We start from the raw sequence: 27,864 nt of genomic DNA, 5'->3' as shown, positions 1-27,864 counted from the left end.
TCATCAATTATATGGCTGCTTACATCATCTGCATGAAAATATTTTAACTATGCGTTAACAAACTGTAGTAACTTACAATTGTATGACTATTAAACTTTATTAAAAACATTATAAAACAGTACATTTAACAAAGGTGTGTTTATTTCCATCTAATGCTCGTTACATTTTTCTCGCCTTAGTTTTATCTAAAACCAGGCTGACATTTTCCTCTAAGGCACTTTGTTAGTAGCATACGTTCTTTAGATATGAAATCCCTTTGAGCAACATGCAACATTCAAATGTCTATTGGCAATGCACTTCTATGAAATATTTATGACATTCACTACTAGGAAACCTCAACCCCACGACCCCACAGCCCCAGAGAGGAGGTGGGAGACGTAGACTAAATCACAAAAACATTGCCAGTCGAGCACATTCTCGCTAATATCCATTCACTTTAAAGTAGCATTGCATGTGGATTCAGGAAGAGTTTAAAATATTTGAGGATCAAAAGAAAAGGGTCAAACTGAGCTTGGAACATGGTAAGTTAGCCAATGGGGCAGCCCTAATTAGTCCTCTCCACTTCTAGCTGTAGGAAGTCATCAGTACAAGTAAATCCAGAGTTAAAAAGCCTTAGTGGGAATTCAAATTGTAACAGAAAATAAATTAAGAGCTCATTACTTCTAAGGGAATTCATCATACGATATTTGTCAGATAGGCATCTCTCTAGTGTGTTTTAAATATGACTCAACATCAGGCTAAACATATATCCCAATGATGGTTTCTTTGCTTAGAATAAACTAATTCTGAATACTATCTTCAGAACTTATGGCACATTCTCAAGCATATTGTTTTGGTAGCAAATTTAATCCTTTGAGAATAGATTGTAAAAGTCAAGTGGCATAGCTGCTCTGTGGATATTGACTAAATATGCTAAGTAGAGAAGTTTTATCATTTTTTATTTAAAACAGGTTAAGAGATTTTCTTATATGTCTCCTAGGTGGAATACCCTTATATTTTGTATCCGTTAGTTTGACTGTCTTTAACTGAGTTTACAGCACCTGCTATATGACATGTCAGTGTGTGTAAAGTTTATTATGGTAATTTCCAAATTGAGAGAAAAAGTGATTATATCTGTACTAGGTGGACCTAAGCTCAGCTCAGCAGGTTCTGTGAGCCAGAGTCAAGAAATTCTTTTGCGGTCTAAGAAACACAATGGAAAAGAGTCAATCTGATAAAGCCAGGTAAGATAAATCCAATTCTGGATTATGAGAAAAGTCTATTTCAAAAGTTACAAGCCATTAGAAGTCAAGATTTAATTATATCAGTATCCTTATAAAAAAGGAGGAGTCAATTATTTGTGGGCATTGTAAATACTTTGGCTATCTAAAAGCTATCTGAAATTACTAAAATATATATATATTCTCTATTCATGAATATTGACCCACTGGATCAAAGTGTTACTTCCCAGTCTAGGCTTTGCTGTGTTTAAATGTTTTTGGTACCTATGTCCTAGCAAGTGCTCCTGTTCTAGCCTTGGTCCCATCATAATCACTGCACCCTATTCGCTAAAATGTTATAAAGAATGATGAACCCAAAACCTGAGCGGTTCCTTAAAGGTGCTATTAAATTAAAGATAGAGCAGCCAACCTCTTTGTAAATGACTTCTCTGATGGGAACAATTATTTCCAACCTGTATCAAGAGGGGAATTCTCTTTTAGGTGCCTAAGGAAGAGTGATGAAGATGCTGCATATATTAGTCAAGGTCACTTGGGAAGACTGTCTTGTGGTTTATTCTTCTGAGCCCCTGAGTCGTCCAACATTATTGGTGCACCTGTAGCATGGTTAGCAATGTAACAATAAAATTAAAAAAAAATTTTTTAAATATAGCATGTAGAGCTATGAACTCTAATGTCCCTAAGATCATAACAATACCAGCTCAGCTACAAGTCTTCCCCAAAGTGGAGCTGGTCTATTCATATATTTACTTAGTTTCAAAGAGCAGGAAGCCTGCAAAGGTGGAGAAGCGCTGGTGGTCCCCATGAAGAGCGCCATTGCCCATTCTTAGCCAAACTTCATCCCCTTTGGCCAGCTTCAGCACTGCATGGTTACTGGATGTATCTGATTTCCCCTTTGTTTCATAGCTGGAAAATAAAAAAGGCACCAACTACTTAATCTTTGCAGTAGAAAGCCAGCTCTTTACCAAAACCTATCATTCCCTTCTCTCCCAGACTCCCATGCATTTAGGTGTAGTCCTGTGATTAAGTTCTCTAAATAGCATATGAACAGAAATAACATGTGCCACTTGTAGGACTGGCCCATACAACTCTCACAAACACCCCTTTTTGCTCCTTCCTTACTGTGACTGTCTGGAATGCTAGTGAGAGGACCAGAATGACCTTGGAATCCATATGTTGAAGCCTGAGTTCTTGAAGACTGTAGAGGAGAGCTCTCTCTCTCCTGCCCCAACCTGGGACAACCACTCTAAACTGTTCCATGAGAAGAAAAAGAATTTCTATTATGTTCAAGCCATTACATGGGGTCAATGTTACAGCAATTTAGTCTACCCTAACTAATCTAGAATTTGGTACTGAAGGAAGGTGTTGCCATAACCCAAACTAAAATATGATGCATTGGTCAGGCAGAGAGCAGTGAGGAAACAAATATTGTGGGCTGGGAAGCTGGAGATCCATCTTATGCTATGGCAAAACACTTGAGAAAACGCGATAACTTGGAAGGTAGACCTAATGCCTACCAATCCTGTACACTAAGAAAGGAAGTGATTGGAAAAAGCCGAAATACTCTTTGCTGCTTTTAGAAAGATGTTTCTAGAAAAGACGAGCTCAGACAAGAACTGATTGAAGAAAAGGAAGTGGAAAGAGAGAGTCTAGAATGTTGGGGTCTAATAGGGTTGGAAAAGCCAAGTGGTTTTACACAAGAAAGGGCAGCGATAAAGTTGATGTCTTCCCATTAAGATTTCTCATTCTTTCAAATAGACACAGCCTGTGACACAATCTGAAGGGTTAAAAATATTGCCTTGCTACCTAAATCTATTGTTTTAGAAGGCTTCCTGATAGCCACCACTGAGTAGAGAGAGAAGGGCATGAGGACAAGGAATCAAGGAAATAGGCTGAAAAACTGTCAAGAAAGAACGTTAGATGTGGTTTGCTAACATATATAACTAACTGGTAGCAAACACAGCAAAAGCCTGCTAGTTTCTGTGGAAATAGTATTACCCTACAACCCAAACCTGGCCTAAAGGGGACTTTCGACTAAATACTGTTCTTAGCCCTCTAATTTGTACCAGCAGAGAGTGGGCTGAGAAGACCCCCAAGGAGAACCTATCTACCTTTTAGATGTGGCCATGGAGAAAAATAAACAAGGAAGACCCTCCCAGAGACAGAAGCCAAACGAAAGAGAAAAACAGTCAAGGTGCTGCCTTGCTGGAAGGAAGTGCTCATCACCCAAGATTCTGGGCTTTAAGCTGGATGCATTATCTCAGTTTAGGCTATCTCCCATGAGGGCAGAGATGGAGAGAAAATTATTCTGTATGTAGGAAGAAGGGTTCAACAGATATTTGCTAGCCACAGGGGCGGAGAAGGCTAGCTATTCACCAGACCCCATTTCTCCTCTTCCACAGGAGGGGCTCTACGTTTCCTTGCAGCACCTGAATTGGTTGGGTGGAGTTAAGGGTGGAGAACAACGTGACTAAATTCTCTGAATAGATACCTGATGCCTAAAAAGTCCTACAAGTTTGTTGCTCTCTACTCCATCTGGCTCTCGCCGTGTCAATTATCCAGCGAGAATTTGGAAGTCAGTTTTATAGATGGCAGAGCTGCTTTCATTGTCTTGTGTCCCTCAAAAAACCAGGCAGAGCAAACTCCCCTTCAACCTCCCCACAATCCCTTCTCCACCCTTTCTGCTGCCCCTTGTCCTCCTCCAACCTGGAACAGGTCAAGAAAAATAGAGTTCTGGTGCATTCTAGCTGATATATTCTGGATCTCTTTGTTGCCGCAGCTTCACCCACTTATCTTTTTCTCTTCTGGTATTTCAAATACATCCTCCCACTGGAGGCCAGGCTCCAGAAGAAAATATGGCAATCCTCACAAGTCATCACAAGTAACAGGGAAAAGATAATAGCCACAAAGTTTTTCATAGATAAATCATTGCCCATCTAATTATGGGAAAGGGAAAGACGTTGGCTCTCTGCCTCTCTCCCACATCCAAAGCTTACATCAGAGCAAGCTTCAATATTTCTTTTTAGAGTTTTTTTCCAAGGATCCTTAGGGCCAGGTTACTAGGATAAATATCAGAGCAACAGCACAGCCTGCAGAGGGGGACCTACTCCCAACTCTCAACCTGTCAGCCCACCAAGATGGGAAAGGAGGCCATCAGGGGGCTAAACTCTAGACAAAGTGGTCAGGAGAAAAGGTAGAGGAAGATGGAAACAAATAATGAGTTAAGAAAAGAATACAAATGATTAATTATAGGGAGTATAGTAATTGGCTTAAGGCCTCATATCAACCTGCTGATGCTCAAGTTCATGAGATTGACTTCTTCCCAAATAGTTATTTTAAGCTGGCCATATGTTGGTATATGGGAGTTCTCAGTGAGGACGGAGTCCGGGTCAGGTTCTGTTGATTCCTATATGCTTCCCTGGCATTGGCCATCCTTTGAGCAAACGATGGAGGTGTGGATGATACTTCTGAGAGAAAAGATCACCCACCTGTACATGCTGAAGACTGTATTGCCATTGTGCATGAGGTACACATACACTTCCTCAACATCCTCGTGCTTCATCATACTGAAGGTGAAGAAATACACACCTGAAAAAGGCAGGTATTTGTCCATGTTTATATTAACATATTATACACTGAGGACCCGGAGATAAGGTACATGAATTCACCCTTATTTTGTTGATATTCTATGGGGCATACGCTTTCCTCTGGGTCTTTATTTGTATGAGTGTCTCTTTCACCTTCAAACAGCTGCTTTCAAATTTTTTTGAGACTTTCTCAATATGTACACCGTGTATCCCGAGTAAGATTATAAAGTCTTTAAGGGAAGGCGTCTACCTCATTTTGGGTGTATCTCACTGCCTCCACTTGCCCCTGATGAAGTGCTTAGAGTGAAGTACATGCTGTTCCTTGGTGTAGTATAGATTATCTGTCAACAGCATCCACCACAGGACTCATATTGACAAGACACAGAGCCCTGCATGGACCAGCACATGGCCCTCTGTAGCCTAGCGAAATGAGCCACGTATAACATTGCAACGGATGAGTGCACTCAGCACAGATATTAACCAAAGATAAGGAAGTGCTGGAGCACAGACTAAATGCTTATCCGTTCTAAGGAAATACTTCAGCGATCTCTCATGTTACTAGTGTAAGTCAGTGAAATTACATACAATAAGCACAAAGATTCAATTTTGATTCAGCAACAAGACCTTGCCACCAGAATCTGAATCCTTCTCATTTGAAAAAGACCAACATACTTTAAAAGATGTAAGTTTTCTTCTAAGATTCAAGGGCTCCTAATTGAAAGCAATTGAATATGACCTGATCCACTATAAGTGCCAGTGTAGAAAATATCTTCACTGAATGATTAAGGAGAATCCAATAGCAGAGAGAGGAGAGAAAAGGAAAATCTTCCCAACTCCAAATGAGCTTGGATTTGAGGGTGTATTTTGGAAAGATGAGTGAATATACAACAGCCAGGTCTTATTGATATCCATGCTACATCTTTAAACTAATGGCCTCGTCTTAGTCTGTTGGAGTTGCTATAACAAAATACCATGGACTGGGTAGCTTATAAACAACAGAAATTTGTCTCACAATTCTGGAGGCTGGAAATTCAAGATCAGGATGCCAGCATGGTTAAGTGAGGACCCTCTTCCAGGTTACAGACTTCTCACTGTGTCCTCACATGGCAGAAGGGGCTAGGGTGCTCTGTGGGGCCTCTTTCATAAGGGCACTAATCCCATTTATAAAAGCTCCCCTCTCATGACCTAATCACCTCCCAAAGGCCCCACCTCCTAATACCATCACCTTGAGAATTAAGTTTCAGTGGTTGAATTTTGGGGAGACAGAAACATTAACATTCAGACCATAGTAGGCCTTGTAAGAGAAAAAGCCAGAAACATCTTTAAAAAAAAAAAGGCACCTATGCTCTTTTCCAAAAGTGTAAACAAGTAAGATAGAAGCTGTAACGGTGTAGCCGCCCCTGACGCAGGGAGGGTTTATAATCACTGGAAAAGGCTTGCCAACAAACTGTGACCCGGAGGTGAAAAGGCCGGTTAGCCAATGACGGGTAAGACCTCCAAGGTGAGGCAACCTAAGCCAGGCATCGGTCGCCCGGGGGCACAGATGGAGACACAATATCGATATCGGGAGCAGGAGGAGCCGTTGCCTAGGAGGCCCTGCCTGCTCTGAGATAAAAATATATGAGCACAGCAAAAACATGATAATATCAAAACAGAGGCGGAGGGAGGGCTCCTTGAGAAATCACTAAGAATTCTTGGCATTCGCTAATTACTTCATCCAGAACACCTGTGTATGTTTAACAGATGTAAGATATGTATATATTGAAACGCTGGTTATAATAAACTCAGAGTGGCCATCAGCCCTCTCCACATCTATCCTGATGTGTTCATTGGGTTGCGACACCGACAAAGGGTACCATGTTGATCCATCTGTTTCTGAGTCAAGTGGAACCAAATAAAGAAGTATGATTATGCTTTATTTAGTTCCAAGCATGCATATTCAATGTGCTTGGAATAAAAGAAATGGTACAAAAATCAGTCGTGTACATTCATATGCCTAGAGATTTGCTCACAAATGAAAAAGAACAAGCAGATAAAAATTAGAGGACTCAAAGAAAGCAGTTTATATGTATTTAAATTTTTTATGTTTTCCAAAACTTCACACTAGATACACACACACTCACACACGACAATTTTCAATGCCTCAGGAAGATAAAGCTGGAATCAAAATGACAGGAAAAGATATTAGTCTTCCTGAAAAAAAAGATGACGACTCTGAAAAATAGATTGCAGAAACATTTCAGAAAGAGCACACTAAGAAACTCAATGGTGAATAAATGAAATGCTTAGAATTGGAAATTCAGAAGTAAATACATATTATATCCACACGTGACTTTCCGTTGCAAGAAAAGGTAATGAAAACAGAAGCAACACACACTATGGTTTTAAGATCTTTGTGTTACTCTAACTGCAACAGTCAGCCTTCTCTGTCTCAGTACTGCCAAAGTTGAAAAGTAAAAAATAGTCATTTTGCAATCCATTGGATGAGGTTTACACAGTAAAGTGGGAGTCAAATGGTGATTGTTATTGTCAGAATGCTGTCCAGCCCAAGAGAATTCTAACAAACTACTAAATCCTTGGGCCTTGTTGGGGCCCAGGGCAGGCCACCCCAAAATATCCCACAATATCATATTAATTATTTTGAATTAAAGTGACTTGAGAAGCAAAAAGGGTTTTCTGCCCCTCCTGTCTCTGTTTCCCCTGAAAGCAGGAAATAATTTCGCATGTGAAGATGCTCTCCATGCATCCTGATTACCAGAGCTGGGGAATTTCGGGAGAGAAGCCTGCATCAACAAACTTTACTAATTTACTGCCTCAAGCCTAAACTCTGCTTAAATTCCTCACTATTTATATGCCCCAAACCAAAGTTATTTTCTCCTGTCAATTCTTCACAAATTTATTGTTTCTTTGTGTAAAAGGTATATATTCTGCCTGCTTTGTTCACTCTCTAAGCACCATTTCTCTATGATCTCCAATACAAACATATTAAACTGGGTTTTTCTCCTGTTAATCTAATCCAGCCACAAGAACACAAGAAGAGAAAAAAAGGGATTTTCCCCGCCACGAAGTCCTCACTTATAAAGCCATTGTAAGCAATGGAGCTATTGACAGGGAAGATCCGGTTACTTACGTAATCTGTGGCATACACAGTATTTAACAAAATATTTATAGGGAAATTATAACATAAATCCTTAGAGCAGAAAATCACATAAGAATGTTTAAAGCTGATTGAAGTGTCATGAAAGATTGCTTCTATCACGTCACATGTCAGTTCATTTCTGACTTTAGCTGGGTAGAAAAATAAATCAAAGCACACATTAAAGCATTTGCAAGAATTCTACCATGACCACTGCATCCATCAGAATTTTCTTCCTTTTCCTTTTGGATACCATATAGAGAAACAAGGAGAATTGAAAACAAACACCAAAAAAGTATCCGTGTTCTGCAAAATAAGGAGATTGAAAAAAAATCAATAAACTTAAAATACCTGTAAGTCCTATCAAATGTAACAGAGAGTAGGCAGAGTTGCATGGAGGCAACATGGGGGCTGGGCAGGGAGTTCTGAGGAGGCCACATGGCAGCAGATCTCAAACAGTGCCAGGAAAAATACACTTCCTGATGGAGAAGGGCCACTCTGGAGTAGAGATGCTGAAAAGAAGCTCCTGTGAACAGGGCTGGGATGAAGCGAAAGTTACGTTTTGGGAGAAAGTTGCTAGATAAAGTACAGAAAGGGTAGAAAGTGGTCCTGCAGTGGCAGATCTCAGAATCTGCCAGCAAAAATAAGGCTCCTAAAGGCATGGGAACTGGCAAGTTCAAGGCTGGTTTCAGAAGTTTTCCTGGACCCAGTGCAGTCTGGGGAGGCAGAGGAAGTGTGGCCATACAGAGAAAACAGAGGAGCCATACTTAAAAGAATCAGTGAGGCCCCTGGCAGCAGGGAAGGGGGCCTTTGAGTTACCAAGGCTGGAAGGCTGCCAGCTTCCCTCCTTCTCTCCAAGAAACTACTGTGTATAGCTGGAAAATTCAACTCATTCAACCATCAGTTAATTTCAGAAAGTAGAAAATAACAGCAAAAATTACCAATAGATGAAGACCAAGAGGAAATGTTGTCATGTAGCAGATGAAAAATGTAACCAAATGTTCCATTGTGAGTTTAAAATATATTAATGAAGCAAGTATCTCTCTGAAAGAATATTATGAAACGGAATGCAAGAACTCATGGTAGAAATGGCCAGACAAGAGGAGTAGCTGAAAACTGGTACATCATAGAAAAAGTAAAAAGAAGAAGCATCATAGAAAGAAGACAGAAGAAACAAAAAGGAGAATTAACCCTCAGAAAAGACAATTAAGGATATGCAAGATGGAAATAGAAAAAGCAAACAAAATGAAATGGAAATAAAGAACACCAAAAGATTAGAGAAAATAATAGATATAGAAGACAGACTAAGAAAAGTTAAAAACAAACAAAGCATAATCAGATTCCTCAAAGAAGTTAACCAATGGTGTACTAAGGTGCAGAGGGAGGGGTGAAGGATGGCAGGAGGAGCTGGGGGGCTGCTTGTGAGTAGTCCACTCACAGGGGAGGAGTGTTTTATCACTGATATTGTTTAGAATTGCTGGTCTATGACAACTAAAATCTAGCTGACTTTTAACTGGTTTTATTATAGTTTTAAAATATTCTATAGACAATGCACCCTCTTATTACCTAATATCCTAACACAAGTCACACTGTTCCCACTGCCACCCCATCTTAATAAAACAGTGAGAAGAAAAAACAGTATTTTTGTTTACAAATATAATTTAAAAAACCTTCCTGGACAGAAAGAACGCTTATACCCACATAGCAAAAGGACATACTGCATAGCAGGAAAAGTTAACCCAGGACGATCAACACTTATCCTAGAAAAATCATTGAACTTTGAAGTTAAAGAAAGAATTCTTTGAGAAGTCAAGCAAAAAATTAAACTACTTATAAGAGGAAAAACTCAGACTTATTTTGGAATTCTCCAGGCCCAATCCCAGAAGACTGGGCAAAAAAAGAAAAAGAATGTAATTTGAGGTTTTTTGTTTTTTGGGGTTTCTTTTAAAGATTTTTTTTTTCCTTTTTCTCCACAAAGCCCCCCGTACATAGTTGTATATTTTTCGTTGTGGGTTCTTCTAGTTGTGGCATGTGGGATACCGCCTCAGCGCGGTTTGATGAGCAGTGCCATGTCTGCGCCCAGGATTCGAACCGACGAAACACTGGGCCGCCTGCAACGGAGCGCGCGAACTTAACCGCTCGGCCACGGGACCAGCCCCATCAAGGTTTTTATATGCAGCCAAGTTTACAACGAAGAGTTTAGATTTAGAGCATGTAAAGTCTCAAGGAATATTGATGTCATAAGCCTTCTTCAGAAAATAACCAGAGGATAAAATTTAGTTGAAGATGCCCAGGGAACTTTGCTAAAATGACTAATGGGGAACATTGAATATGTTAAACTGCAGAATAAGTCTAAACCAGTCACCCCGGGTTGAGAAGCACTACTCTAAACGATAACTGACTGTCTAAAGCCAAAATGGTAGCAATTTATTGTGTACTTACAGCATGTAAAACATTAAAATGTGCAGCAACAAGAATGCAAAGGATGAGAGGGAAGAATTAAAAACATACTTCTGCAAGGTCATTATACTACACTTTAAGCATTCTGGTATTATTTGAAGGTAGATTCTGACTAATTACCGGTTAATACCGTAAACCCTAGGGCAACAACTAAAAAATAATTTAGGAAAGAGGTTTAAACAATAAGTCAACAGAGATAAAATAGAAGAAAAAATGTGCCCAATTCACCAAAGAGATGGGGAAAAGAGAAAATAGAAACAACAGGTAGGGCAAATAGAAAACAGCATATCAATAATGATAATTGACCCAAACATATCAATAATTACATTAAATGCAAATGATCTAAACACTCCAGTTAAAGTACAGAGATTTTCAGATTAGGTAAAAATAATCAAGATAACTGTATGTTGTCTACAAGAAAACCACTTTGAATATATAGAGATTGGTTTAAAATAAAAGGATGGAAAAATACACGGTGCAAAGACTATCGAAAAGAAAGCTGGAGTAGCTATAATATATTAAACAAAGTAGACTTCAGAAATATTATCAAGGATAAAGAGAAACATTACATCATGATGAAGGGTCAATTCCGTAACAATCTAAGTGTCTTTTAACTCATGAATGGATAAACAAACTGTAATACATCCATTCAATGGAATACTACATAGAAAGAAAAAGAAACAAACTATTGGTTCACACATGGACATGGATGAATCTTAAACGTATTTTGCTAAGTGAAAGAAGGCAGACCCAAAAGACTGTATATTGTACAATTCCATTTATATGACATTCTGGAATTATAAGGATGGAAAACAGATTAGTAGTTGTCAGGGTTGAGGTGTGCAGGGGTTGACTACCAAGGGATAGCAAAAGGGAATTTTGGGGATGATGGATAATTCCACCTGATATCGTGGCAGTGGAGACTCATCTCTATGTGCTTGTCAAAACCCATAGAACTATACACCACAAAACATGAATTTTGCTGTAGGCAGAATTTTAAAAATTCAATTGGAATGTCAGGGAAACTCAAGATGAGACTGTGACAAATAAATTAGCTGTGTTACAAATGAATGAAGTAACCAAGCTGAAGGGCATGGGGAAGAAAGGATGTGACAGTGTTTTGACTGAATACTGTAGAGATAAAAAGAATTGTAAAGAAATATTATACCCTAGTTGGTAAATTTGTTTCTCATGGGATACGGGTTAGCAATTTTGTAACTATTTTATTTTTATACTAAGGTTCAACAAGTAAGTAAATATATTATAGATTATGAGAGCCAAGTTTCTCACTATCAAAGAAAGAAGTTACAAATAAAGCGAATACTGGAATGAACTCAGTGGTGCTGGATTGGAGACAGATGTATCATAATGAACTCATGTTTGTTTATTTGTTTGTTTCTCAACACACAATATCTATATAGATACATAGAGATAGAGATATGTGTCTGTGTATGTGTTAGTACACATACATATATTCCTCAGCTCTGTCCATTAACAGAACTTAGAAACGGTGACATCCCAGTGGCAAGGAGTACATCTGGCACCCAGATCTTGGTTTCTAAATACCAAGCTCCAATAAAAGGAACCAGTGCTCCTTGGAAAAGTGGATATTTCCAGAGCCGGGACAGGGAAAAATGCAAGATGAGCCTGAAGCAGCTTATGGTGCTATAAAGTTAGGAAATTGTGGGGGGCTGAACAATGGCCCCCAGATATGCCCATGTCTAAAATCCTCAAGGCCTGTGAATGTTACCTTATATGGCAAAAGAGACTTTGCAGGTGTGATGAAGTTCAGGATCTTGAGATGGGGAGATTATCCTGGATTATCTGGGTGGGCCCACGGTAATCACACTGTCATAACAGAGCCACGGGAGAAGTCAGAATCTGAGAGGAGAACGTGATACGACAATGGAAGTAGAGATTGAAGTGATGTAGCTGTGAGACAGGGAACAGCATTCCCTCTAAGAGTTGGCAGAGGCACGCCCCTAGAGCTTCCAGAGGAACCAGCGCTGCCTCTGCCTTGACTTTAGCCCGATTGGTCTGATTTTGGACGTCTGAACCCTAGAACTGTAAGAGAATAAATCTGTGTTCTTTTAAGCCCCGTAGATTGTGGTAGTTTGTTACAGCAGCAATAGGAAACAAATATAGAAGTGCTCAAAAAATAAAGGATTGGGGCATGTAAAGGACACGGGAGCCAAGTTGAAAGTGCTCCCAATAGCCAAAGCTGGAACAATGTGAGCAACGTAATAAATGATGATAGTATGGAATGTTATAATCCAAAGGAGACAATAAGTGGACATGAGTCTATACTGATAGAAATAAATGATTGCATAAATAAATAAAAAGGGGAGAAGGAACAACCCTCCCTTACAGAATAATTCTGATTAATAAATATAGAAGAAAGGAATGAAATAGAAAATCACCAATAGAACATCACAATTATAATTGCTGTAAGCAAAATTCACTAATGGTGAAAAACAATTGGTGGCTGAAAGTTTGAAGACAAAGAGGGTATTTTCATAGCCTCAAAGTATCTCCCTAAAAATACGTATTAATTACAATGGAAAATGGGGGGCTTTAGTGGAGAAACCTGGCAGACACTACCTTAATCAAGTGATCAAGGTGAACACTGCCAGTAATAAGATTTATCAGCATCAACACCCCCAATATGACGCATAGAGAAGAGTACATCACCTCCGTATTATTCTTCTCAAAATTCATAATGTCAACCTAATCACGAGAAAACATCAGACAAACCTCAAATGAGAGGTATTCTGCAAAATGCCAGTACTTTTCAAGACTGCCAAGGTCATGAAAGATGAGAAAAGTCTCAGGATCTGTCCCAGATAAGAAGAGATGAGGACGACATGACAGCTAAACATAAGGTCAGATCTCAGATTGGTTCCTAGAACAAGACAAGGACATAAGTGCAAACCCTGGTGAAATCTGAATAAAGTCTGTGGTTTAGTCAGTAGTATTATAGCTAGAGGTTCGTTTATTCATTTTATTCATTGTAATTTGGTTGTATAAAGTGTTAACATTAAGGGAAGCTGTTTAAAGGGGATATGAGAATTTTGTAATATCTTTGTAACTCACCTGTATGTTGAAAATTATTTCAAAGTAAGAAGTTTTTTTTAAAAAATAGCATTTTTTATCTATCAAATGTCCAGACATTTGAAAGCACAATTTGTTGATGAGGCTATCGGGAGACAAGTATGTTCACACCTTGTCAATAGCAGTATATTGGTACAACCCTAGGAAAGTAATTTACCAAAACTTATCAAATGTACAGATATGTGTACCCTTTGATGGAGCAATCTTATTTCTGGTATTTTAGCCTGCAGATAGACCTGTAAGTGCTCAGTTACAAATAGTATATTCAAAGTTATCCATTGCAGCATTATTTTTACAACAAAAAAATGGAAACAACTCAAATGTTCAGCAACAAGGGAATGATTGAATATACTTTGGTACACCTAGCTGTAAAAAAGAATGAATGGGGCCAGCCCCGGTGGCCTAGTGGTTAAGTCCAGTGCACTCTGCTTCAGCAGCCCAGGTTCGGATCCCAGGTTCGGACCTACACCATTCAACTGCTAGCGGCCATGCTGCAGCAGAAGCTCACATAAAAAGTAAAAAAAAGAGGAAGATTGGCAATGGATGTTAGCTCTGGGTGAATCTTCCTCAGCAACAACAACAAAAAAGAATGAAGCAATGATATGGAAAGATCTCTAACATATACTGTTAGTTTAAAATAAGTAAAGTACAGTCAGAATGTGGAGTAAACTAGCTTTTACGTAAAAACAAGGAGACAAAATATATTTGCACACCTTTGCATAAGGAAACTGTATCACTTTTAAAATATGTAAATATATTATCTACTCAATTTTTTAAAATTAAAAAAATAGGATCAAGCCTTCTTGGGGATGGCAAGGGGAGGACACAGTTAGGAGACATTCAAACTGTGAGGGTTGTGACCTAAGGACTTTTAAAGTCAGAGGTAACTAATCCCTCAGGGATTATTTGGTTCAGTTCAAATCAGAGTCAATAATCTTAGTAACCATGGCCACCACTTTTTTAAGTGTTTTTGTCCTTTCAGATTCTAATTCATCTACTTTGAAATTCAACAGAAATCTATACATTGACCTGCTTGTTTTAACTGGAATCAGAAAGACTTCTTAATTCCTTTAGTGTCTTCCTTTCTTTGTTCCCACTCCCTTCATCCTTTCTTTTTCCTTTCTTCCTTCCTTTTTCCCTCCCTCTCCTTTCCTGCCTTCCCTCCTTCTTTCTCTTTCTTGATTGCTAGACCGATTCATTTAGTCATTCATTTTGCTAGACTGATTCATTTATTTTCACATCTCACCTGATACTGGGGCCCCAAATCTACCAGTCATGACATCAAAGAAGTTTCCGATGTTGGTCTCAACACTGCTGAAGATGATCCCACTATTCTGATTGGTGAAGTGAGTTGCCAGGGAAGCCATGAATGCAATCTAAGGAAAGAGTCAGCAATAAATTAATAGGCAAGTTTTCTTAAAGAAATAAAGTGTTTATACAGGCAAGTTTATTTCAAATTTTTGTAACAACAAGATTGGAAATAACTTAAACACTAATCTATAGAGAAAGAATTAGTGAATCGTGGTAATTTCTAACATTTTTATGCTACGTAGCCATTAAAATGATAATGTACATCAACATTTCTGAACATGTGTTGCAAGGAACATTAGACTTTAAAATGCTTTATGAAATATTAAAATTTTATTATCAAGTAATACTGGGAAAATTTGGATGAAATCTTCTGCTTATAGCTATTAAATGCACATGGCATATTAAAGGATCTGAGAAGCCCTGCAGCCAAAGAACTTTTTAATTTTGTTAATACTGTATTATTTTCCCCCCAAAAGACATCAACTTTCAGTCCCACCCCTCTACACATCTCTGGGGAGGGGAGAAGGGCTGGAGATTGAGTTCAATCACCAATGGTCAATGATTTGATCAATCATGCCACGTAATGAAACCTCCATAAAAACCCCTAAGGACAAGGTCTAGAGAGCTTCCAGGTTGGTGAACACGTGGAGATTTGGGGACAGAGGAGAGCTCCAAGAAGATGTGATAATTCCGTGCCCTTTCTCCATATCTTGCCCTACACATCTCTTCCATCTGGCTGTCCCCGAATTATATCCTTTTATAATAAGCCAGTGATCTAGTGAGTAAAATGTCTCTGAGTTCTGTGAGCCACTCTAGCACATTAATCAAACTCAAGGAGGGGGTCATTGGAACTCCCAATCTATAGCCGGTTGGTCAGATACACCAGGACTTGCAACTGGTGTCTAAATCGGTGTCTTAAGGGTCTAAAGAGATCTTAACCTGTGGGATCTTATGCTATCTCCAGACAGATAGCATCAGAATTGAGTTGAATTGCAGGACACCCAGTTGCTGTCAGAGAATTGCTTGGTGGTGGGGAAAAACCCACACATTGGAATTGTACCACCACTGGAGACTCACATTTGAAAGTCAATGCCAATCCTCTGTTTAAATGAGTCATTGAGACTAAGTGAATTAGATCAATAAATTCTTTAACTTGCTAGGATTATCTGTCTTCAATGAAAGGAGTTTTAAGGGAGCGGGGTGGGAGAGGAGAGAGATCAAATGACTTGAAGTCCTGGAAGACAGAAAGGATTTGGACAGTCATAAAGACAGTGGAGGGTATTAGATGCAGAAGGATGGAGAAGGGGTGACACCAGACGAGAGATTTAGAAATGGGAATGAAGGGGCCTGGAAGTTGCCCTACTTCATGATCTGCCTGAGACCAGCCTTCTTTCTTCTGTAATGCGTCCTTTAAACATGGGAAAGCAGTTCTCCCAAATGGTTGATTCTATTGTAGCTGTAGGGTAGAATAAGCTAATGGAGCAAATTTAGTAGTTGCTCCGGGTGTTTTCCATTAAACCAGCTATACCTGGGTCTCCTAGCCATGGTATAACCATTCACAGGTTTGTGGTTAGGGTTTCCAGCTTTGAGAATGTTTATAATCAACCTTATTAGAAACGTTTAACCTGGCCAAGTGGCATCTGTCTCTGTCTCCTTTTTTGGAAAATTTACACTGGCATATGGATCCCAGATTGCTAAAATTATTTAAACAACATTCACTAAAAAGTTACAAGACGGCAAAAGCAGTTGGCGTAACCGACAGGACCTCTTAGTTTACATAAAACCCAAGGCCCAGAAAAATGATGGAATTCATCAGTGGTCAAACAACTGCCGTATAATCCCAAATAAAAGGCAAAGTTTTCCCCAATTGATCTTTGAGACAAAAGTCGCTTTGTATTCTAGCTCTTTAAGTCTCTCATGTTACAGTATGTTCTCTCAATTACTCTATTTTAACCACAGGTTACTTTATAGGAAGACATCCTAGCTGGAAACAATGCTAATAAAAAATGCTAGGTCTCAATGTTGATACGAGTCCCTTGGAAGAATCAACTTTATAAATATTAACCAAATAAATAAATAAATAAATAACCAAGACTTAGTAATTTGCAAGTTTTAGACATTATTGGCAATGTTTGCAAGTTTTAGGTATTATTGGCAACAAGAATTTTGAAGATCACTTAAAAAAGGAATAAAGAATGAATAAATGGGTACTTGAGCTTGGTCTAAAATATCCAATTATAGTCTCACAAATGGATTAAAAAAACTTTAAGGGGCCGGCTCCGTGGCCGAGTGGTTAAGTTCACTTGCTCCGCTGCGGCAGCCCAGGGTTCGGATCCTGGGCGCGGACATGGCACCGCTCATCAGGCCACGTTGAGGCGGTGTCCCACATCCCACAACTAGAAGGACGTGCAACTAATATACAACTGTGTACGGCGGTGGGGGGTGGGGGTGGGGAGATAAAAACAGAAAAAAAAAAAAGAGATTGGCAACAGTCGTTAGCCCAGGTGCCAATCTTTAAAAGAAAAAAAACAAAACTTTAAGCTGAAACGAATATGATCTGGTCAGGCAATCTGTGGGTAGATGGCTCAGAAATGAAATGTCTCTAGTAATAAAGAAGATACTGACGAGAAAAGTTTAACTAAAAATTGCGCCACAAAATCTGAGTTGATAGAAAACAATATTTATATATTAGGGTTCATGTACGTGATTTAAATATGTAAATATAACAAAATTAATAAATAAAATATTATATGTAGACATTTGACCGTTCCATGTATATACCTAAAAGTTTATATATTTGATTGCCAAAAACCTTTTGATTTAACAGATCTTCTCATTTGGAAAATGGGAGATGAGCTGATATGCAGGGTTGCCCTGTATTGGGTTTAATGAAGAAGTTGAATTTCATCCTTCATAAATTTCTCTTTTCCAAAGAATGATTTCAACACACTCTGAACAGCATAGGCCTTTTGCAAACATTCTGTGTGGAGATGAACAAACCGAGACTCAGGTTTACTGAACACAAGCACTCCCGATTCCTGGAACCGGATGGTCAGGACAGTTTAGAAGTCACCTGGAGATCTGCCGAGGATGATTTACCTGCAGTTCTGGTGGGATCCCTGGGTGGCCCTTCTCTCCTTTGGGGCCATGCTGCCCCCGTTCCCCTCGTGGCCCCAGGTCACCTTTGTCTCCTTTCTCACCTTTGGCCCCTTCATGGCCAGTGGCTCCATTATTGCCATTGTTTCCATGGTTTCCTTAAACAACAAGATACCATCATGTGAGAAAGCCCATTCACTCATACTCACCATCTATTTTTATATAAATGTAGCCTCTTTCTTCAAAAATGTCTAAAGTCAATTGTAAAAGCAGACCATTTGAAATAACCCCAAATATAGCCATGAGAGCATCTCAAGAGGGATCTCTCTTAAATGGGACACTGAAAACAGCCTTAGATGCCCTTAAGGCTCCAAAGCCTGTTTTTCCTATGAAGCAAGACTTGGATGAAAAATTGCGTAGAAGACCGATTATCAAAGGCTCATTTATAATAGCAAAGGTCAGAAACCACCTAAACGTCCACCAATACTGGACGGGGCTAAAGAAAAAAACCAAAACGTACCTCCTAGTAAATGATGTTATATAGTCACAGAAAAGAAATGCTGAAGAAAATAGTTAATAATATACATGACACTTTCAGATAAAAGGGTTGTGAATCAATAGGGATCGCATGATACTGTGTGTGTATCCAAAGACGAAAAGGGACTAGAACAAATTACATAAAAATATTTCCAGTGGGTTTTTTTTTTTTCTGAATGGATGAAACATGAGTGATTTTGGTGTCATTGTATATACTTTTCTGTCTTTTTGAAGTTTTCTACAAGGGACGTGAACCACTTTCATAACTGAGGGAAAAGTAAAATCACTGATAAAAACTATAACAATAATTTCGAAAGCAAGACTTTGATAATGATTTCAACTCTTCACTTTGACACTAAAAGACCATTTTTGCACCGCTTCTTTTATTCTTATGTTTGTTGAATTTCAGGCCCTTTCATGTTTATTTTGCATGCTACATTTGGTCTGTCTTGCAATCGATCCCTCCAAATGGATGAACTTTGACTATGTTTACAGGTTAATGTGCTAATGACGAAACTGTCCACTATGGGGAACATTCAGCCAGGGCCAGCCTGTCCTGTAACCTCAGAAGAGTTTAAACCTGAGAAGATTTTACAAGGGTCTGAACATCCCCTGTCCCTAACCACTGCACCTGCTGCCTGGTGCCCTTGATGTTCGGTGACATCGATTCCAAGCCAACAATCATAGTTTAAAGTCCAACAGAGTGTTTTCTTATTTTAAATTTTGTTTCATTTGAGAAGTCACTCAAAAGTATTAAAAAAAAAAAAAAATTAAGCCTCGGGGCTGGCCCCGTGGCCAAGTGTTAAGTTAGCCTGCTCCACTTTGGTGGCCCGGGGTTTCGCTGGTTCAGATCCCGGGTGCAGACATGGCACTGCTTATCAGGCCATGCTGAGGCGGCGTCCCACATAGCACAGCCAGAGGCATTCACAACTAGAATATACAGCTATGTACTGGGGGGCTTTGGGGAGAAGAAGGGGAAAGAAAAACAATAAAAATAATAAAAAGGGAAAAATTATTATTAAAAAAATTAATTAAGCCTCATTTGGTAAATAGTAACATCAGTGGGGGTAAGTCAGAGAACAGCAAGTGAACTTTTGTCAAACCCTGAGAAAAGCTCCTATCCAGGGAATTGATCTGCATAGAAGGAAGACATTACTCCTCCAGATAGATATGGAAGTCCTAGGGTAGAGGGGACTTGGGCTGCCCTTTCCTTGGCTGACCCAGGATACCAGCAAGTTCCCCAAACCTGCCATGCCTGGGGCACCATTCAGTAGAGTAGAGATGGCTGAATGGTGGTTCTAGAGGGGCACAGTGGAGCTCTACAGCATTCCCATGCCACAGGGAGCTGGAGTCCAAAAATGTTGCCATGAGCCGGAGAGAGGCACGAAAGTCAACTGAGAGACAGTTGAACACGAAAGACCCTGAGGCTAGGAGAAGAAAAACTTAGTCGGACCAAGAATCTGACAGAAGGATGTGTAGCTCAGTGAATGGCACCATGGAGATGCCTATAACCCAGACCAGTAAGCTCTCCTCTCCTCCCCTCCCTGACTTCCTAAATTCCTTGAGGATAGATATAGTGAATCATATGAACCATGCTGTGGCAGAAACCCTGAAACAAGAGTATGTCCCAACTAAGATCCCATATTTCCATACTCGATGCTGGTGAAGAGACTCCCATTCTGTGAATCTGGTGCCCAGGGTGCCTAACACCTGTGGGATTCCATGAATGATTTAGATAATAAATACTACAGAGTTTAGACTGTTCCACCCAAACTGACTCTATGAACCCAGTCTACGCAACTGTCTTGGATTTTTCCATGTGTACACTTTGGATCACACACAAGTGATCTCAGATTATTTAGGTTCACCCTTGCCTCCTATTTTGGCCCCATCTGCAATTAGACAGGCAACAACACATCTCTCTCATCTTTACCTGGAATGCCAGGGGGGCCAGGAGGTCCAGGGGGGCCTTGGTAGCCTCGGAAGCTGTAGTCTCCATGGCAACACTTGCTGCAGTCTGGGGGCAGTCCTCCAGTTTGTGGAGACTATAAAAAGATACAAAGAGAAGCTTCAGAGAAAGGTACTTGTGAGTAATTAGGACTTTTGAATTTGCTCTGGTCTTGGTCCCTAGGTAAGTTTCACACCAAAAGACCAACAATGTCAGAAAAGATGGGATGGGGTTGGGATGTCAATGGCGAAGTCAAGGAGTAGCTAAGGTGAGCTGATGGTCAAAAAGAAAAGGAAAGGGGAGAGTTAACAGAAGAAAGTGCTGTTTGGAAAGGAGAGTGAGTGGGGGTGGGGAGTGGGCATGTATATCTAGGATGTACTTTCCTGCTGCTACTGATGACAGCAAAGGGGGAAACTCTTTTAGAAGTGGACTGGGAAGCAGTCCCTCTCTTTCTCAACTACCAGTAGCTCAGATGACCCTCAAATGATAAGAACTATCAGCTTCAAACATAGTATGACCGTATTCATGATACTGTGCTAAGAGTTCTTAGAAATTCTGCATTGTAACACTAGTTTTTTAAACAGCCACAACACACTTAAATTGCCTTAGAAAATTAAGGAAATAAAGTGTTTGTTAATCCAAGAAATTTTTATTAATTATCTACATCTTGAAACAACTTTAACTTCCCCTTATTAAGTATTTAACATGATTTGTTTCTTTGCATTCTGCTTCAAAATTTAAAGTGATTATCTCATTGTTCGAACCAATATTTAATGAGTACTCACTGGGTCTAAATGTATTCAAATATGACACTGAATTAAATGCTTATTTATTCAAAGATAAATTTCTAAAATTTGTGCTTTCTGTCAAGGAGCTAGAGATCTAGAAGAAGCTGATTGACAGAAGAGTTAGAGTTGCTTATAAAATTTGGAATCTCATCTAAATTGGCAACTTGCCTTTAATTATATCATGCAAAATACTTGTGGATGGAGCTGGCCCCATGGCGGACTGGTTAAGTTCCCGTGCTCCGCTTCAGTGGCCCAGGGTTGACAGGTTCAGATCCTAGGCGTGGACCTACACACTGCTCATCAGGCCATGCTGTGGCAGCATCCCACATACATGAACTAGAATGACCTACAACTGGGATATACAACTATGTACTTGCGCTTTGGGGCGGGGGCGGGGAGAAAGAGAGGAAAATTGGCAACAGATGTTAGCTCAGGGCCAATCTTTTCACCCCCCCCCCCAAAAATACTTGTGGAAACATTCCTAGACAGGAATTATAATTCAATGGTTTTTGAAAACAGCATATTGTTGCTAAGGTGTTCATTTAAAAAAGGAAGATGGGGGAGAAGGAGGAAAGAGGAGAGGAAGAGAAAGAGAAAGGGGGAGGGAGAGAGAGAGGAAAAAAGAATTTAAAATTCAATATTTCTCTATCACTAGAAATCCAAGCAGAAAAGTGGATCATATTGCTGCACATTTAGACATTTTTTTAAATAAAAAATGGACTTGGACTAGTTCCTTACTCTCTCATTCCTTTTTTTCTAAAAGTTTCTACCAGACTATTCTGGGGAAATGCAGGACAGTATCTGTGGTCCAAGATTCTCCTGCAAGAGCTAAGAGTCCAAGTCTAGGGGCTGGCCAAGTGGCATAGTGGTTAAGTTCGTGCACTCTGCTTCGGTGGCCCACGGTTCACAGATTCAGATCCCGGGCGCAGACCTAGCACTGCTCATCAAGCCACACTGTGGCAGCATCCCACATAAAATAGAGGAAGATTGGTACAGACGTTAGCTCAGGGGCAATCTTCGTCACACACACATAAAAAGAAGAGCTCAGAGTCCAAGTCTTGAGTGATTAGATGCTACGATTTGGAGCAAAATCCTAGTCTAGTCTTCAGTCCACCAGACCCAACCCTAGACAGGAATGGGAGTCTATGAAAAACTGGTGGAGGAAAAGAAAATCAGCCAAACCAGTTGGTTTGAGACAAGGAATTCCAGACACTCGGAAAATCAGACACCATGGCCTAGCCCCACCTTCTAATCCAAAAATGCAATCAGAGAATAAGTATTCCATAATTTCCTGGTATGATTTTGCTAATGTGAAATACAGCTCTTTAAGCTCCAAGAAATCCAAAACTCTGCCAATAATGGATTTTAGGGAAGAAGAAGGGAGGAGAAGGAGGGAAAATCCTGAAACGGAGCCGTTTGTTTAAGAATAGAATTGAAATACTGAAATGCTAAGAATATCACGAAGATGCCTGGACTAGAACCAGAACTCCTATCTCAGTTCTGTGTGACTTTCCTCCAGACATCATTTTTCTCGTCTACTAAATTACAGGATTGGGTAAGATGGTCATGAATTTTCTTTCCAGCTCTAAAACACAAAAGGATATTAAAGTCTTTTCCAAAGCCTCAGATAATGACTTAGAAAGATTTCTTTTTTAAAGTCTAGTATCTGGGCATGAGAAGTTAGCTCCAGGAGATGAGGTTGATCTGTACCAGAGCTAACTAGGACTGCAGTGCATGCCCAAGCCACTTGGGGGCACTTTGAGAGCGTAGAGCTGCCACCAAAACAGGAAGAGACTTCTGGTTGCTACTTGCCAGGCACCTCCTGAGAACTCTCCTGCAACATTTCACAGCAGGTTCCTCCCTTGGGCCTGGCCTTTCAAAGTTCAGTCAAATGGAGCAATGCTTATGAGCCTTTTGATGGACTCAGAACAAGTTGGACAGGATGCGTTAATTCAGAAGTTTTCCCCCAGGTAGAGGAGAATGACGTACTAGGTAGTTACTATATATCACCCCCCTGAGTTTATCAAACCCTTTCCATAATCAGGTTGAATTTGAACACCAAAAGCATGCAAAAGGGCAGCACAGGAGGAGGGAGGTGTCTTAAAGACCAGTTTGGTCCGTTCTGTAGATGGAGGCATAGAGGCAGCTATTGCACAATTGAGCTCTGCTATTAGTAGGTGAATTCTAGGAAAGAGAGTCCACAGTTCCTTCTTTAACTCAAGGAAGAGGAATGAGAAAGGAGAAGGGGTGTGGGAAGAGAGAGAGAAAATTGTTCAGGAGGAGGAGGAGAGATTGACAAAGGTGAATGACGAAGAGCTGCAGAGAAGAAATACCAGGAAAAGGGAGTCCAGGTCTGCTCACCCCCATCTCTGCATACTCTAATCCACCACGAACCCTATGGCCAGAGTCGTCTTTCTAGAACACAAACTTGATCACTCCACTGCCTTGCTATGAGTAAACAAACAAACAAATAAAACTTTTGCTGGCAGAGTAACGGGCCACCAGAATCCTCCAGCCTGGCACTAAGATCATTTGATGCCTTCCTCCCACAGCTCAGGAGCTCCAGCCACACCTGCTCCTCACGCCCTCTCTCAGGTCTCTTGGCTGTAGCACACAATTTTAAATTGTATTTCTTCCTTGGATAGCCATCCTTATTGTCTCATCTTTTGAGATCCAACTTAGTGGCCACCACCCCTCTGACACTTTTTCCCCACTTGCCTTTTGTGCACTGACTTTGTTCATCATGTGGTATTTATTTATTTGTTCATTCATCCCCAGAGCCCTTCAGAACTGTTTTAAGATAGGAGCTTGGGCCTATTTATTCCCATCCTAAAGCTTGACACATAGTAGAAGCACAGGAAATGATTGGTCAAAGAATGAGTGAGCAAAAAGGAGAATTAAAGTGAAAGAAGAGGGTTGGGGGAAATGGGGAAAGAAGGAAGAACACTGGACAATCCTGAATTCAGTGTGGGTCTCCATAGCCAGTGATGGAAGAGTTGTATTGAAAACCTTTGGACTATCAGTGACTAAGTCTCCTCCATATCTTCTCTTAGTGGTTTGTTTGGAAATACTTCAGGAACCCAGGGGACTTTGAAACTCCCCCTGGCTCCAAAAAGTCTGGCTTCACAAAAGCCAGAAGGTCACTTCTTGACCCCTTCATCTGATTCAACATGCTAGATGCCAGGGGGACTAGAAGGAGGGGTGGGGGAGAAATGTAATTTGGATTTCAGTGGCCTGCTGGGTGTTGGTTGCCAAGAAGTATTGACCAATGACAGCCTACATCTGCCTTCTGCTGCCTCTGGGGGCTCATATTGCCATGGCCAGGAAGGACTCAGCAAAGATCCCATCTATTGAAATGGAAAGTCCAGATCAAGGCTTGGACAAAACTGAAAATAAATATCTTTACCACTAAGGAGAACACAAATTAGCCTTAATCATTCTTCAGCCAAAAGATTGTCAGATGAAAGGACAATCTCTAAAAATGGCTTTCGTATTTTAATGGGATTTTATTTATTTAATAGGATTTTATTTATAAATCCTATTTTAATAGGATTGTATTTAGGGGTTATCATTTCTTCCGTGGCTCTCCAAAGAAGCAATTTTTCTTGACACAGCCCCACAGAATGGTTTGGGCAACTCCATCGTGTGGTTGAGTTAGAAGCCCCAGGTTAGTTCCAGATCTACAGCTGATTGTGTGTGTGATCTTGGTCTGATCACATAACCGGTCTCAACCCACTTCTGAGTCTGTGGTAGGAGGGGTTTAGGTTTCTACTGCATGAACTTCTTCAGGGTCTCCTTAATGCATGCAAGCAGTCAATTCTTGTAGTAAAACCTATTTGTTCAGAGATCAAATACACTTCAAGGTAATTCTCCTTGCCCCCTTCATCTGATTTCAGCGTGCTTGATACCTAGAAGGTAAATTAAAATCTATTTCTTCCTTATGTTGCACACCTGAAACTAACATCATGTTATATGTCAATTATACCTCCATTTAAAAAAATTTTTTACATAGTTAAAAAGATAAAGTCATATAAAAACAATCTCTTTCTTCCTGTTCTTAATGTTCTCAATTATACCTCCATTTAAAAATTTTTTTTACATAATTAAAAAAATAAAGACATGTAAAAACAATCTATTTCTTCCTGTTCTTAATGTTTTAAATTAAACTGAATTTTAATTTAAGTTTTTAATTTAAATTAAACTGCCTTTCACTACACTGACACCTTAACTCACTGCCATTCTACCCTAAAAGAGTTAAAGATGTTTCCTTAGGCGCCGAGTTTATACTCCGAGAAATAAATCAAATCCTCTGTGATTATCAGGCATTCAATCATACAATAAGGGTGGCTTCAAAAACACACAGTCTTTTTTGTTTGTTTTAACTCTTTGGTCCTTTTTGAAACAAGGTGAACATAGAGGCTTAGCAACCTAGAATGCCATAAATCAAATAAAAAAGCCTGGCATGAAATGTCATAGTAAATTCACGAATCAAAGGGCAGCTGCTCCCTGCTGGGAAAAATTAAGAAAAAAATTAAGAAAGTCTAACTTTCTTATGATCTGCCGGTGGAGGTCTGTCTGTCTACAAAGGTCAGCACTCCTTTCCACACCAGCAGAGCAGGAAAGAAACCAAGGCACAGCATGGCAGGGAGCTGGCTGCTGTGCTCTCCTTTCTCAGGGAGCGACGTTGTGGCCCCTCTATATCCCAACACATCAGTGCGACTTCTGCTGATTTTCTGACAGACACCCACAGTCCCCCAAGTATCCCAGAGCCCCCCAGAAAGCGACCCCCAAGCAGCTCAGCCAACTTCTTGAAAGCGTCGATCCTAGTAATCCCAGCCAAAAGAAGAGCAAGAGCAACAAAACTCATCAAGCTTTCCCAGTAATCCTTAAAAGAGAATTCTAAGTACCTGGCCCCAGAATGGGGTGATCTGGGCTAGGTCATCTACCTCGGGGTGCGGTAGCTCATCTGGTCTCAGGGATTTTAGGTCTGTAGAAGTGTTATTATCCACAGTCCCAGTTTTAGGATGGCTCCGCTCTCTCACTTTCTCCCTTCTGGAGCCGCTATGGACAGTCTGCTGGTGGCTTTGCACTATTCTCGCCACCACTTTATTAGCTCTTCTGCTCACCTCCATGTATTCATCTTGACACAGGCAAAATGGGAGGAAAAGCAAAGCCAGCAGGTGCCAATAGACGAGTTGCCTCCTGAGCATGATTCTCAACAGAGCCACAGAGCCTCCTGGAGAACACTGCCGCTCCAGGCGCGTTGTCTCCTCGCGCAAGTGCCAGGGCTGGAGATGAGAGCTGCTGCCGGCCGGGCGGTTTTATACTTCGGTGTGTAATAAATAAGGCTGCAGACACGCCAGAGGGAAAGCAGTCCGCCTCCCCAGGCAGAACAGCCCCCATTCATCACTTTCCCACACCACAGGCGAAACGGATTTGTGTGCACAGCTCCCAGTTGGTGGGATTCAAAAATGTCACACCTTGGCACGTTCTTGTTAAAGTGTGAAGAAAACATGCACACAACCAGCTGGAAACAGGGAGTATGTGTCCAGCGGTTTGCTTTCGCGATTAGACATGGAAAGGCTGTGCCTTCGCCATCTAAGACGCCTTTTGGAAAAACCTCCTCTCGGGCTTGCCAGGAAATTCAGGCTTAACTGCAGCAATTCCGACTGAAATGACAGCGGGAACCCTTTCAGGGCAATCAAGGGAGCTCTTGCACTCTGGTCGTACAGTTAATATTTCCCCCGGGTGGCCCGCTTAAAGAAACTCATTTCCCTTCCCAGACACTAGCAGCAGAAGGCAATTGGGCGACTCCAGAACACTGAGCTGGATTCAGGTGCAGAGTCTCTGGGTTCAGCAAAAGCATTTCCCCGTCCGAAGTTTAATTTCCTTTTCTCTTGCGTTTCCAAAAGCCAAAGTTAAATCAGAGTTAACCAAGTTGCTTATTTCCAGATGAAAATACATCCTGCTTTGTGTTAAAAGAAGTTTGTCCCTGGCTGCTCTTCCTTCTGGCATATTCTTGATTAAAATAGAAGAAATGGAAAGCGCCAAACCAAACACAATACTCTAAACAGATCAGGATGGAGAGAATTATCATTTCCTTAATTTTATTTGCTACATTTTTGTTAATTCGGCCAAAGAGCAAATGGACATTCCTAATGGTTTTGTGATAATAAATTAAGAGAATTTACATGGCTTTGTCATTAAAAATTGCTTCTATTTACATATCATTTCATTTACTATTACTCATCAAGTCCCAAAATAAAAAGTCACTGGCCCTCGCCCATGAGGAGAGAAGATACCCTGGGACTTAAAGGGGATGGATGGCAAGTGTCTGATGCTGCGTGGACAAGGGGGACACTGTAAGAAGGCCAAAGCTCGGGAAAGCCAGACCTGATGCTGAAGTGACGGAGCAGCTGGAGAGAGGGAAGAGGCGAGGGGGCTGCTCATGGCTGCCCTCCTCGCTCAGCAAAGGGGCCTGAGAACCGAGAGCCATCTCCTGATGCAAGTTATACATCACTCCTGCAACTGCCGGAACAGCTGCCTCTAGAGCCCACACTTAGACATAGAAAGGATTTGGTGCTGGGGATGGAGTGAGAGAGCCAGAGTTATGCTGTAAAATAGAAGCTCTCCTCTACACAAATGTAGGGGTCTTGGGAGTCATGCTATTCAA

The 27,864-nt window shown here is 40.5% G+C and overlaps 1 protein-coding gene across 2 annotated transcripts; it reads right to left on the bottom strand.

The window, feature by feature from the left end:
• Positions 1-81: 81 nt before the first annotated feature.
• On the bottom strand, positions 82-26,761 carry C1QTNF3 (C1q and TNF related 3). 2 transcript variants are annotated; one of them, XM_046671666.1, is made up of 6 exons: positions 26,099-26,761; positions 20,389-20,500; positions 17,922-18,076; positions 14,758-14,887; positions 4,706-4,805; positions 82-2,123 (listed from the first exon to the last, which is right to left on the bottom strand). In XM_046671666.1, the coding sequence occupies exons 1-6, from the start codon at positions 26,399-26,401 to the stop codon at positions 1,964-1,966; spliced, it is 960 nt and encodes a 319-aa protein (XP_046527622.1). In that variant the 5' UTR covers positions 26,402-26,761; the 3' UTR covers positions 82-1,963. The 2 variants fall into 2 exon arrangements, with proteins under 2 accessions (XP_046527622.1, XP_046527623.1); XM_046671667.1 differs by having other exon boundaries at positions 26,318-26,757.
• Positions 26,762-27,864: the final 1,103 nt, after the last annotated feature.

The sequence above is a fragment of the Equus quagga genome, chromosome 9 (genome assembly GCF_021613505.1).
Source record: "Equus quagga isolate Etosha38 chromosome 9, UCLA_HA_Equagga_1.0, whole genome shotgun sequence".
Taxonomy (NCBI): Eukaryota; Metazoa; Chordata; class Mammalia; order Perissodactyla; family Equidae; genus Equus; species Equus quagga.
The sequence above is the reverse complement of the archived record's forward strand: the minus strand, read 5'-3'. Positions and strand labels throughout refer to the sequence as shown.